The sequence below is a fragment of the Pongo abelii genome, chromosome 16 (genome assembly GCF_028885655.2).
Source record: "Pongo abelii isolate AG06213 chromosome 16, NHGRI_mPonAbe1-v2.0_pri, whole genome shotgun sequence".
NCBI classification, from domain to species: domain Eukaryota; kingdom Metazoa; phylum Chordata; class Mammalia; order Primates; family Hominidae; genus Pongo; species Pongo abelii.
Window position 1 is genome coordinate 59,401,666 of NC_072001.2, and position 13,105 is coordinate 59,414,770.

The following is a 13,105-nucleotide window of genomic DNA, read 5'->3' on the forward strand; positions in this document are numbered from 1 at the left end:
TGATGCAGCCTTCAGTATGTCAGTTGCATTTTTAACTCCAGAATTTCTCCTTGATTCTTTTTAATTATGTCAATCTCTTTGTTAATTATCTGATAGAATTTTGAATTCCCTTTCTGTTACTTGAGTTTCTTTGAGCTTTCTCAAAACAGCTATTTTGAATTCACTGTCTGAAAGGTCACATGTCTCTGTTTTTCCAGGACTGGTCACTGGTGTCTTATTTAGCTCATTTGGCAAAGTCATGTTTTCCTGGATGATCTTGATACTTGTAGATGTTTGTCAGTGTCTAGGCATTGAAGAGTTAAGTATTGTAGTCTTCATAGTCTGGGTTTATTTGTGCCAGTCTTTCTTGAGAAGGCTTTCTAGTTATTTAAAGGGACTTGGGCCCCCTGCCCAATATCACTAGGGTTTTTGCAGACTTGTAGAGGCCTTGGTGGTCTTGGATAAGATCTGGAAGAATTCTCTGGGTTACCAGACAGAGACTCGTTCTCTTCCCTTATTTTTCTCCCAAACAAATGGAGTCTCTTTCTCTCTGTGCTGAGCTGTCTGAAACTAGGGGTGTGGTGATGCAAGCACCCTGTGCCCAGCACCACTGGGATTGTGCTGGGTCAGACCTGAAGCCAGAACAGTACTGGATCTTGCCCACAACCTGCTATAAACACTACCTGGCTACCACCTATGTTCACTCAAGGCCCTAGAGCTCTACAATCATCAGGTGATGAGGCCAGCCAGGTTTGTGTCCTCCCCTGGGTGGCGAGTTCCCCCAGGCCCTGGGTGGGTCCAGAGTTGCTGTCTGGTAGTCAGAGATTGAAGTTAGAAATCTTAGAAATTTATCTGGTGTTCTAGTGTTTTGTGGCTAAGCTGGCACTCAGACTACAACATAAAGTCCTTCCTGCTCTTTACTCCCCTTTCCACAGGCAGAGGAGCCTCTCCTTGTGGTCACCACCACCACCAGTCCATAGCAGGGTTCTGCCAGGCCACTGCTAGTGTTCACTTAAAGCCCAAGGGCTTTTCAGTCAGATCGTGGTGAATGTTGCCAGGCCTGGGACTCACCCTTCAAAGGAGTGGGCTCCCCTCTGGCCCTGGGCAAGTCTAGAAATGCTGTCGAAGAGTCAAATCCTGGAATCAGGCACCCCAAGAGTCCACGTGGTGCTCTGCCCTGCTGTGGCTGTGCTAGTACTTAAGGTGCAAGACAAAGGCCCCTTTACTTTTCCCTCTGCTTTCACAAGCAGAAGGAGTCTTTCACTGTAGCCACTACAACTGGGAATGTGCTGAGTCACCCCTGAAGTCAGTATGTCTCAGAGCCCAAGGCCCATGGCCTACTATTAATACCTTGGTATTGCTGCTGGTTATTTGGGGCCCAAGGTCCCTTTAGTCAGCAGGTGATGAATGCTGTCAGAACTGGGTCCTTCCCTTCAAGGCAGCAGGTTCCCTCTTGGCCCAGGATGTGTCTAGAAATGTCATTTAGGAGCTAGGGCTTGTAATGGTGGTTGCGTGACTCTGCCTGGCACCTTATTGGCTGCCTTCCATGGCCGAGGTGGTATCCAAGATGCAAGATAACATCCTCTTTACTCTTTGCTCTCCTCTCCTTAAACAGAAGGAATGAGACACTTTTGTTGCTGTGAACTGCACTGCCTGGTGTTGGGGAAGGCATGGCGTAAGCAATCCTTTAGTGCCCTGGTTGGTGTTTTCCTAGGTCACAGTTGGTGTCTCCCTAGGTGCCACCCTAGTCCTCTGGCTCTGAGTCAAGCCCAGCACTAGGATTTGCCTAGAAATTGGAGTCATTGTATCCTAGACTGCCCTTAAGTTTACCTAGGACCCCAGAGCACTTTGGCCAGTAGTGGTGAGACTTGCTGAGAAACTGGAGTTCTGACCCACGGGTTGGGTGATTTTCCTCTGGCTATAGCTGGTCCAAACGCTTCCTGCATGCATGGGTACTCAAAGTCTCAGCCCCGCATGACTTTGCTCTCCACTCTAACAGGGCAGCACTGAGTTCAATGTACAGTTGCCCAGTCACTGTGCTGTCCCTCCCCTAAGTGCACAGACTCTTCAGACTGCACAACCACTGCAGGAGTGAGTCAGGGAGGGGTGGTGTCAGCTTTTAAGTCTCTCCAACCTTCTTCAATGCCTCTTTCAATTATATGAAGTTAAAACCAGGTACTGTGATTGCTCACCTGATTTTTGGTTCTCATGATGGTGTTTTTGTGTGCAGGTAGTTGTTAAAATTTGGTGTTCCTGCAGAGGGTATGAATAGTGTAGGCTTCTATTCCACCATCTTGCCTCACTTTCATTTCTTAATGTGTCTTTGCCAAAAGCTTTTACCCCTGATACTTCACTTTTAGCATCTTAACAGTCTTCTCAACATTGAAGTTTTTCCTGATTTGAGACAAATTTTTCTACCCATTAAGCGAATTTATTTTTTTAATTTCTTGTGCCTCCTTCTGATTTCTATTGTATGCTGTATAAGTTGGAAGACTCTAAAGGGATGGGGATTAGAAATATCATGTAAAGGCCTTGATATTCTTGATGTAAAATTTCTCCTTAGGATGGAATTTTTTAACTCAGAACAAATGAAATGTGCAACTAGTGTTATAGACCTTGTCTTCATACTATAGCATTTAGAATTCTGTGCCTTTATGTTATGGAAACCTTGGACAATTCTGAAATGATGAATGTTCAGAGAGGCACTTGAATATATCTTAGTGGTTTGGTTTTTTTCTATATGATATATGACCTATCTTTACTCATTTAAGAGAGATCGGCAAGAAGTACAATCTAGGCCTGTTTCAACACAAATGAAATCATGTGATGATGAAGATGATTACAGTTTAAGGTAAGTAACTTAAATTCTCAAGCACCTTTTTTTAAAATGATGTACATGGATCTTTATGTAAGATCTTTTTGCATGAAAACATTGAAAAATCTATAATTTGAAACATAATGTATATATAGGGGGCTTATACCAATCAGACACAGTGCAAGCCCTTTATCTCATGTAATTTTCAAAATATTATTTTGAAATGTATATTCTTGTCCTCATTTTAAAAACTTTAGAGAGGAAACAGGAAAAGTATATAATTGATGTGAATAAAACTATGAAATCATATTGTAGCAGACAGAATGATGATCACCAAACATTCCAAGTCTCTTACAGTTGTCACTGGGCTATGAACAGAAGTTTAGTTAATCTCTTCCAAGCCAAAACAGACAAAAATTGGTGTGTGAACCTCCAAATGACTTTCCAGCCATGAAGATGAGTAAATTTCCAATTGGTAAAATCTCCTAGCCTGGTCTCTGGGTGACCGTGTGTGGAACATGTAGAAAAAAGGATCCTTCTTCCTCACTACTGCTGCATTGAATGGGTTAAGCCACTGGAATTTTTAGGTTATTATCCTGCTTATCTTTGCTGATGTTGAAATTGGTATTGGGAATGGAATGCTGCATAACAAAAATTCAGAAGTGTGGCATTACCTTAGCAGTTAGGTGGGAGACAGCAAGGAAACTGATATTGGAGGCTGAAAAGATAAAGGATTAATGTTATGTAGTGGCAATGAATTTAGTAAAACTGTCATCTGTGGTAAATTGGGAGGCACAACAGGTGTCTAATGAACTTGTTCTCTGGGAAAAGAGGCTGAAACACAATATCAACAGTATGTGCTGTTAAAGAGACAAGTTTGGGAAACATTTGGCTGATTCGCAAGCAGAAATAAAAGGGAATACCTGATTATCTAATTCAGAGTCACAAAGATTTACAACCATGATTTCTTTGCAGAGCTTTATGGTTTTAACTCTTAGATTCAGGTTCTTTGATCCATTTTGAGTTAATTTTTGTAGGTGGTATAAGAGTCAACCTCCATTCTTTTGCACATGGATAGCCATTTGTCTCAGCATTATTTGTTGAGAAGACTGTTCTTTCCCCACTGAATGTTCTTAGCACTTTTGTCAAAAATCAGTTGACTGTAGACATATGGTTTTAGTTTTGGACTTTCATATCTGTTCCATTGATCTATATAGTTGTCATTATACCAACGGCACACTCTTGATTACCCGTGTTGTAATTGTGGAGTTGTGGAGTAAGCTGGTTTTAGACCTCAAGAATTACAAGGTAAAATTGAGAAAATCTATGAGGAATAAACGCCTATCAAAATTCAACCTTGAGACAAATATCAGACTAAACATGTGGACTTTATGACCAGTGATAAAATTTTTCAGTGGATTAAGGCTCCACAAGGCAAGGATCAGATTAAATGGCACATAGTGAAACTTTTCATTTGGGTAAAATGGCCCACAGCAAAGACCTAACTAAAGTTATAGTCTCTCCTTAGAAGCTTGACAGTGTTAAAGTAACCCATTTTTAAATTGAGAAAGAGAGGTCTGGTGAAGAAATAAATAAAGAATTAGTCTTGGAAAGAATTGTAGGTGATGTAATGGCATGTAGAACTGGCTGAAATTAAATAGGGAAGAAACCCACTAGTTTGGGGTAAAGTTTTATCAGCAAAGAAACTCTAAGAATGGACTAAAATTATTTCTGGCTTTTAAAATATTAAAACAACTATGGGTACCCCGCCTACCAGTATTCTAAGATCAAGAAGCAGGCTATAAGAGGTGCATAGCCCTACAGGGTTTAGAGACAAAAGAGAAGTTTATTACTTACATGGCAGTATATTTGGCTCCTGTGAAACATTGGGACATTATTCATTTATTCAAAAATAATTATTGCATACGATCCAGTATTTCCCTTCCTAGATATTTACCCAAGAGAAATATAGACATATATCCATGAAAAAACCTGCATGTGAATTTTTAGATCAGTTTTATTCATAATTACCAAAACCTGGAAATAATTAAAATATTTATCAATTGGTGGCTGGATAAACAAATTATGGTATATCCATGCAGTGGAATACTATTTGGCATAAAAAGACATGAACCACTAATAGAATAACAACATAGTTGCTAAGTGAAAGAAGCCGGGCTAAAAAACGTACATAATCTATGTTTTCACTTATTTAATGCTCTGGAAAAGGCAGAGCTTTAGGGACAGAAATCAAAGTGGTTGTCTGGGGCTTGAGTAGGGGTTAGGGAACTACCGAGGAACACAAGGGAACTTTTTGAGATGATGGAAATACTCTCTGTCTTGGTGGCTGTGGTGGTTATATGACCATATACATTTGCTAAAACGTATTGAACTGTATATGTAAAAAGAGTATAATGTGTGATATATCAATTTTATCTCAAACCTGAAAAAAATAATTTTTGAACACTGTTAGTGCCAGGTCTAGCTACTGGTATTACAGTGGTGAGTAAACAGACCTGATCTTGCTTCCAAGAAGTTAATATGTGTTGCTTTTGAGTATTTTTTAAGTACATCAATTACACATTTTTATATTTTGGTATACAACATGAAACCACTTACCTTTATTATATGTAATACTGTGATATTCTATGAAAAATAGATATTTAAGTTATCAGAATTCCAAAATTTGGATTATACATAAGATTAGACATGATGTTTATCCAGTAAACTAAAGAACTGAAATGATGCTAACAACAGATGATGATGTTGTGACGATGACGCTCGGTTTACCTATCATTTTTTTTTTAATGCTACTGTTTGAACAGATGGCTTTTACCATGTAAAACATGGCATTTGGTGATCAGTTGGGAATTGCTGAATATGGGAGATAATTCTATAAAGAAACCATTCATTTCAGGTTGGAACAATGATATTCCACCTAAATAATTATAGTTAGGAAGAATATATTTTAATAGGTCTTCAACTCCCAGGATGACTCTGTCAAAAAATGTGATGGGAAACCAGAGTTTAATTTCCTAATAACGTAGTATACATATCCTCCAGTCTGCTTGAAGCATGGTTTACCATACAGTTATTTCCATCATATTACAAACAGACATTTCACGGAGTTAAACAAAAGTAAGAATACCATATTATAGCTTATTTTTCATGGAAATACACTAGCAAAGTAATATCACTGCGAAATCTGATGGAGACAGATAACCCTTAAATGTCTTTTGGCTGATATGTATGCATATGTGTTGGGGAATGGAATGAAAGGTACAGAAAATGTACTAAAGAAATAACAAACATTAATTTAAAATGAGGAAGATTAAAGAGGACACTTAAAATTTGTATAACATTTGGAAACATTTTCATGTCATTTGTGAGAATGATTTAGTTTCTGTAATTTTTAACATATTTTGAAAGCCTTTTTTTCTTCCCAGAGGTATTTCTAATAGTTAAGAGGTTTATTTATCTAAGTATATCTTTGTATTTAATTTGAAAAAATTTATGCATGGCTAGCTAAGTGGGAGGCATCTGATGGAAAATAATTTTAGTTGTATGTCCTCTCCAATGGTTAGGAGTTCTCAGGGGATATAGTGGAGTTTTTTTCATAGCAATAATGGATGCTAACATGGTATGTTTTCAGAGATATAAATACAATGCCCAAGACAATGGGTTAGGCAAACTTTTTCTGTAAAGGGGCAGATAGCAAATATTTTTAGATTTGTGGGCTATATAGTCTGTTGTACCTGCTTAACTTTAAGGTTGTAGTGTGAAAACAGCCATAGATAATACATAAATGAATGAGTGGGTGGATTCAGCCTGTGGGCCATAGTTTGCAGACCTCCATAAACACTCCTTGTTTGAAACTACAAATATATTTTGAAAACCTTGTGTATAAAAATGAATTGCATTTTAGGTGTATTTATTTATACACTCAACAAATACTTATGCCAGTAGTACCTGGCATATAAACTTTTAAATTGACTAGGCATAGAATATTGAACAAGACAGAGGTGATTTCTACCCTCATAGAATTCATGGTACAATGAGGAAAACAGGCACTGACCAGGTGCTTTAAGTGGATTAAAAGAACAGTAACATTGAGTGGGCTCACAATAAAAAGCCCTGTGGTGAATCATTTGTAAAATGGGTCATTGCTGTGGATAGCCCACAATTACTCTTTATGATTTCCATTCATTAAAATTTTTGCTACATTTTCATACTAGAATATTGGCATTATGGTGTATCTTCTCAAAGGTGAATTATTTAACCAAAGCATTTTTCTTGTTTATGGTACTCATTCAAAATAAATTAACATGTGGGTAACTAGAATTATAGCAAAGTCTGTTTGATTATTGAATATTTTCCCTTTCAAACATAATTGTTGAATTTCATTGTCTCAGCTCAGTGTCATCTATTATTAATGTATAGTGTTTATTTTTGGTCTGTAGAGGTCTATTACCATCTGAAGGGATAGTTCATCTTCATTCAGAAACTAAGGTATGAAATCAAACTTTCTGTGAATGCAATTATATTCTGTAGAACTTAGGTTATTTTTTAGACTGTTCTTAGACAAAGCAGAGAAGGGGTATGACTCAACAGAAATAGAATATAAACCTTGCTACTCAGAGGGATGCATTTATGAAATGTCACTCATAAAATAAATGGAATCCTTTGTTGTCTCATAATTTCACTGAATAATTTGGAGGTATAGTGGAAAAAATTCTAGGTGAAATGACTTTGTAAACTGAGGCTTATTTTTTTTTCTGATGTTTAAATCTAGTAGAGAGAAGACCTGAAAAAGAATGATACTCATATACAAAGAAGGTGATTTGAAAAGTTTGTTCATTTAAATATTTACAGTGTAGAGATCACTCTTCCAGGTGTAGAACATAATGGGATCTATGTTTCCCATCCATGGAGACCTAAGCCAAGGGAACTGTCTACTTGAAGGCCACGGAAGGTCTGCCTGGGGAATAATTGGGTCATGAGGAGAACTAAATTCTGTGAGTCAGAACGTCCAGATGTATTCATGACATTCCACTGGGTAGCTGAATACCGTTGAATCTTTAGGACTCATTTTCCTTATACTTGAATTTCTTGGTTTTGGTGTTATCTAGGTCTTTTCCAGCTATACAATTGTGATATTCTTGAAAACACATTTCTGGTAATTCCATGACAATAGCAGTTTTTCTGTGTAGCAAAATAGCAATTCTATGTGTTACAGAATTGCTTTCTTTGGCAAATGATTAGACCCTAATTAGTCAATACTTTCAATTCTTTTCATGTAGCCAAAGACCAAAAACACTGATCCTGTAAACAAGGTTCAAAACAAATTACACTCTGCAAATAAAGGAAGGAAAACAAATTCAAGGTATAGTATAGTTTTCAAAGTATTTCTTGTTTTTTAGTTTTGTAATTCACAATACCATCATTCTTAATTATTAAGCTCTGTTTGTTTTTCCAGATCTTTTTACACCCTAAACATTAAGTTACACCACATATATCTCATCCACGTTCGGTAATTTAGAACATTTTCTACTCAGAAATGTTTTGCAGCAGTTAACAAATATTTTATATTGTTCCCTTAAGCAAAATTGCTAAATCTAAAATTTTTGTAAATGTTATTTCTAGTGAGTTATTCTTTTAGAACTGTGACTACAACTGAGGTTTTTTGTTTTTTTTTTTTTTTGATCTCTGCCTAGTTCTCCCAAATAGGCTCAATGGTGTAGTTTTTGAGTATTTGACAAAGTGCATACATTATTTTGTCTATTGAGCTACAGAATGATTTGGTATGCTCTAAATAGGACTATAATAATATAAGTATAATTTACATTTTGTTGTTTTGGGTGAGAAAGAGTTCAGGATGGTTCTTAGTATTATAAGCATAAAAAGGGACCCAAGATGCTCCCTAGGATAGGATGCTTTCTAGAAAAGGTGGAGGATTGGGTTGCACCAACCATCTTCAGTAAGTTATTAAATTTATTTGTCTATTACTTACCCAAGCTGATCATTGCATTGTAATTCTGGAAAAATCTTTGTTCACTTTTGTGTCTTTTAATTGTTTAAATAACTTTTTTTTTTAATGAAAGGGATGGAAAAAATAGAGTGAAGTGATAAGGAACAGAAAATAACTATACAATAGATTGAAGAAAAGAACATACATGCCACATACATGCATATATAACTGGAAAGGGTTATCTTTTCAGACTTCACATTTTTTTTTAAAAGTTGATTTTTCAAATAGAATTCTGAAGATCAGGACCTACTATTTGATAGCACAATAGGGTGACGATAGCCAATAATAACTTAATTGTATTTTTAAAATAACTTAAAGAGTGTAGTTAGATTGTTTGTAACTCAAACAATAAATGCTTGAGGGGATGGATACCCCCTTCTCCATAATGTGCTCATTTCACATTGCATTCCTGTATCAAAACATCTCATGTACACCATAAATGTGTATACCTACTGTGTACCCACAAAAAATTAAGATGAAAAGAATTCTGAAGCCTTTGCTTATGTTTTAAAAGTGAATTTGGCTTTCAGAACCGTAAATTTGTTGATGTGTCAATGAATTAGGCCTGACCCATTCCTCAGTGCCTTTAGAAATGAGTTTTATTTTGTCTGTCTTTTCCATTTCATTAAAAAAAAAAAAAATCACATCCAACTTTTTGGTTAGTATTGATCGTGGTAAGAATGTGTTTCTTTGGGTGGAAAAAATGTTGTTTGATTGAGCTATTAGCTCTTCACTCTGTAATTCTTTCTCAAGGGGTATTTTTCTTTGCTGTTTGTAGAATTATGGCCAGGATGATGTCAGTTTGTACAGTTTTTCTCTAGAAGCATGTAAATTTAAAAGCCATAGGCTGGATTTGACCTAGGAGGCCAAGTGCAGTACTCTTAGTTTTGGTATTGCCTTATTTGGAGGCAAAGTCTAGACCATCTGGCCTCATAAAGCCTTCTCTAGCTCTGTGGTCATGTGATTCATAAAAACTAAAAATCTGCTAAGTCTCTTGTAATATAGTCCTTGAAAGTATCATATGTAGATTTCATCATAAATTTAAAATGTGTAATAGTAGTCTCTTGTAATATAATCCTTAAAAAGATCAATTACAGATTTCATCATAAATTTAAATTTATAATAATTTTGATCTGCTTATTTGCGTAAAAGGCATATATCCTTTCTGCCTTTCCTATTTTGTTCATATGTACGTATATACATACATATGTATTTAATTTTTATTTTTTAGTGTTAAATTGAAATACTCTGATGTCCAAACTGCCGACGATGTTGCCATTCCAGAGGATTTCTCAGACTTTTCCCTTGCAAAAACAATTAGCAAAATTGAAGGGCAACTGGAGGAAGAAGGCTTACCTGAATATATAGATGATATTTTTTCTGGTGTTAGTAATGACATTGGAACAGGTAGATTTTCTTTTGTTTTTTATTTTTATCTTTATAGCAGTTACTTAGAAGAAGAAATCTTGGGGAACTATTTCTTACATTTAAAAAAATGTATTGTGATGTCTTGGTTTGTTTCAGAATTATCTAGTAGGATGTGGTGGAGGGAGGAATGAATGGGATTATAGATGAAATAAAATTGGCCATGAGTCAGTCATTGTTAAAGATAGGTGGTGGGTAAATCAGGTTCATTGAACTCGCCTACTTTTATGTTTCATATTTTCCATTATAAAAAGTAAAAATAAAAAAGACTATATTGTACTGGTTTGATTGAATACATTTCAACTTAAGTTAAAATACCCATTGCTTATTGTTAAAATATTTAAAAAGTTTTTCTGAAATTTTTCATTTACTGTTAATGTATTTTATTTATTGCATGTTAAATCAATACATGCAGAAGGACAAATGAATTGACATTGCATCAGGTAAAACAATCAAATGAGTTTTCTAATGAATATAATTTTTCTTCTTATTAACTCATTCTTTGCATATCACTAGAATAATAATACTAAATTTCGATCAACTAAAAACATTACTAAATTTATGAGGAGCCTCCTGTGCTATTGAAACAAAAAAGTAAGACAATGGAGTATATATGAACTAGTTACTGCCGAACTATAATACAATTAATTGTGACTACAGGCAAGCCACTTAGCCCCTCTGTAATAGTTTATTTATTTGAAAATTTAGTAGTTTGTATTAGATGATCATAAAGTTTACGTATTAGTCTGTTCCTGCACTGCTATAAAGAAATACCTGAGACTGTGTAATTTATAAATAAAGGGTTTAATTGGCTCATGGTACTGCAGGCTGTACAGGAAGCATAGCAGTTTCTGCTTCTGGGGAGGCCTCAGGAAACTTCCAGTCATGGCAGAAGGCAAACAGGGAGTGAGGCATCTCACATGGTGGGATCATGAACAAGAGACAGAGGGGGGAGGTGCTACATGCTTTTAAACAACAAGACTTCATGAGAACTCACTATCATGAGGACACTACCAAAAGAGATGATACTAAACCATTCATGAGAAACCACCCCCATGATCCATTCACCTCCCACCAGGTCCCACCTCCAACACTGGGGATTACAATTCAACATGAGATTTGGGTGGGGACGCAGATCCAAACCATATCAGTTTATCTTTAAAATTCTCTGATTCTGTGAAAGATCATAATTTATATGTATAATAATTATTGTGTTATATACTAGTCATAAGTAGGGAGCAGTTTTCTTTTGCACTTACTATATTTACTGATCTAATCAAGCTTTCTAGAGCTAGTTATGGTAAGGGAAGGTAAATGGAGCAGTAAGTTGCCTTTAGGTCTCTCTAAGATGCTTTTGAGGATGTGATACCCAGGCATTGATTGTTCCTCGGTAGAGGAACATGGTCCCATGTCCCATGGCCCTGTTAGAACTTTGCCTCCCTGTGTTCCCTTTTTAGTATCACTGGCCTGGGTGTCTTCTCTTTTGGGAGAATTTTCTCTTATTTTAGATGATTGCTTGGAATGGTTTGGTTATGTGTGGGAGAAAAAGACCAAGAAGTAGTTTGGGAGCACAGATTACTTTGTAAGATTAAAGCTAGGGTCGAGTGGGGAGCAGAGTTTAGTACTGTGGGCCTCCAGACATGGGAGCACTCTGCTCCTTGAGTTAGAGTTGAGGTAGTTACTAAGGTTAGAGTTAGGGAGAAAAAGAAATGGGGAAACTCATGCTTTCCTAGTTTTTCTTCCCTCTTTCCCTCAGAGGCCAACTACTGTCAACTTTGCCCTTTTTAATTTGTCATTTCCCTCTATTCCCTGCTCACCTGGAGTTACATGAGAGGCTGGTAGAAGAGTTGAGGCCAAAGAGACCTAGGTAGGGTTAGAGCCAACCATAATTCATCAGCTCCATGATAACACTGAGGGCACTTTAAAAAGCTGGAAGTGTGTATGGAGATGTTTTACGCTCTGCACGTCACATGTGTATGGCTTAGTGGGATTTGTCCTAATGACTTCTCAGAGCAGTTCCAAGTGTTTCCTCAAGATAAATTCCATGATGGTAAGGGTTGTTTTATAATATCCCTACTATGCCATTTTGAACAAATGACTGAATGACTTATGAGTGAGTTCTAAGTTCAGTTTTCACTTTATTTACTTTATGGGCCTATAAACTTCAAAGATTTACTGCTGATATTATTGAATAATGAACTTCTGCTGGCAGTAAAGTATCAAAGATAGATCTTGAAGGTTTGTGGGAGAAAGCTTAGACAGTAAGGTATTAGTGTATTTCTTTGCTTCAAAGACACATATACTACATTTTAACTGCTCAGAAATTGGGATCTATGTTACAGTCAGTGGCATTTTGTAATCACAATGGCTGCATTGAAGCTGAGTTTTGCTAGAGAAGATTTACGTTTGTTTCTGCCAAACACTCAGGGACATTACTGACCTGAGAACACTTTAAATTCTCTGATGTCGTTTGGACCACCCTGGTGCGTGTGAATTTATTCTGCAAATTTATGTGAATACTACCTGTGGTTTCTTTCTGTTGAGTGGATTTACTCGTCATTGACCTTTTCATTAGGACTGTTTATACCTATTGTGCCCCCTAACGGATATCTCCTATTTGACTCCCCATCTTGAGTATTTTCTTAGTAATGGTCTGTCTTACAATTGATGTCATCTTAGATTCAGCAAAAGACGGTAAATATAATTATTTAAATTCACAGAAGCACAGATCAGATTTCTAAAGGCCAAACTCCGTGTTATGCAGGAGGAGTTGGATAATGTTGTATGTGAATGCAATAAAAAGGTAAGTTTTAAAAATCTCTTAAAAGGCTCTAATATTCAAAGACATTTTGGGAACA

General features: G+C 36.4%; 2 protein-coding genes across 7 annotated transcripts in view; one reads left to right on the plus strand and one right to left on the minus strand.

Moving 5' to 3' along the window:
* Positions 1–13,105, minus strand: part of MNS1 (meiosis specific nuclear structural 1) — a 149,356-nt gene that overhangs the window by 60,541 nt on the left and 75,710 nt on the right. The gene's annotated exons all lie outside the window — the stretch shown is intronic.
* TEX9 (testis expressed 9) overlaps positions 1–13,105 on the plus strand; it is a 61,213-nt gene that overhangs the window by 14,887 nt on the left and 33,221 nt on the right. For 5 of the 6 annotated variants that reach the window (XM_002825486.6, XM_009249865.4, XM_009249864.4 and 2 more), the window contains 5 exons: positions 2,751–2,830; positions 7,255–7,303; positions 8,095–8,177; positions 10,054–10,229; positions 12,968–13,050. In XM_002825486.6, the coding sequence (XP_002825532.2) occupies positions 2,751–2,830; positions 7,255–7,303; positions 8,095–8,177; positions 10,054–10,229; positions 12,968–13,050 (471 nt within the window). Of the gene's footprint in view, positions 1–2,750; positions 2,831–7,254; positions 7,304–7,584; positions 7,631–8,094; positions 8,178–10,053; positions 10,230–12,967; positions 13,051–13,105 lie in introns of those variants that run through there. The other variant, XM_054531541.2, reaches the window with a different exon arrangement.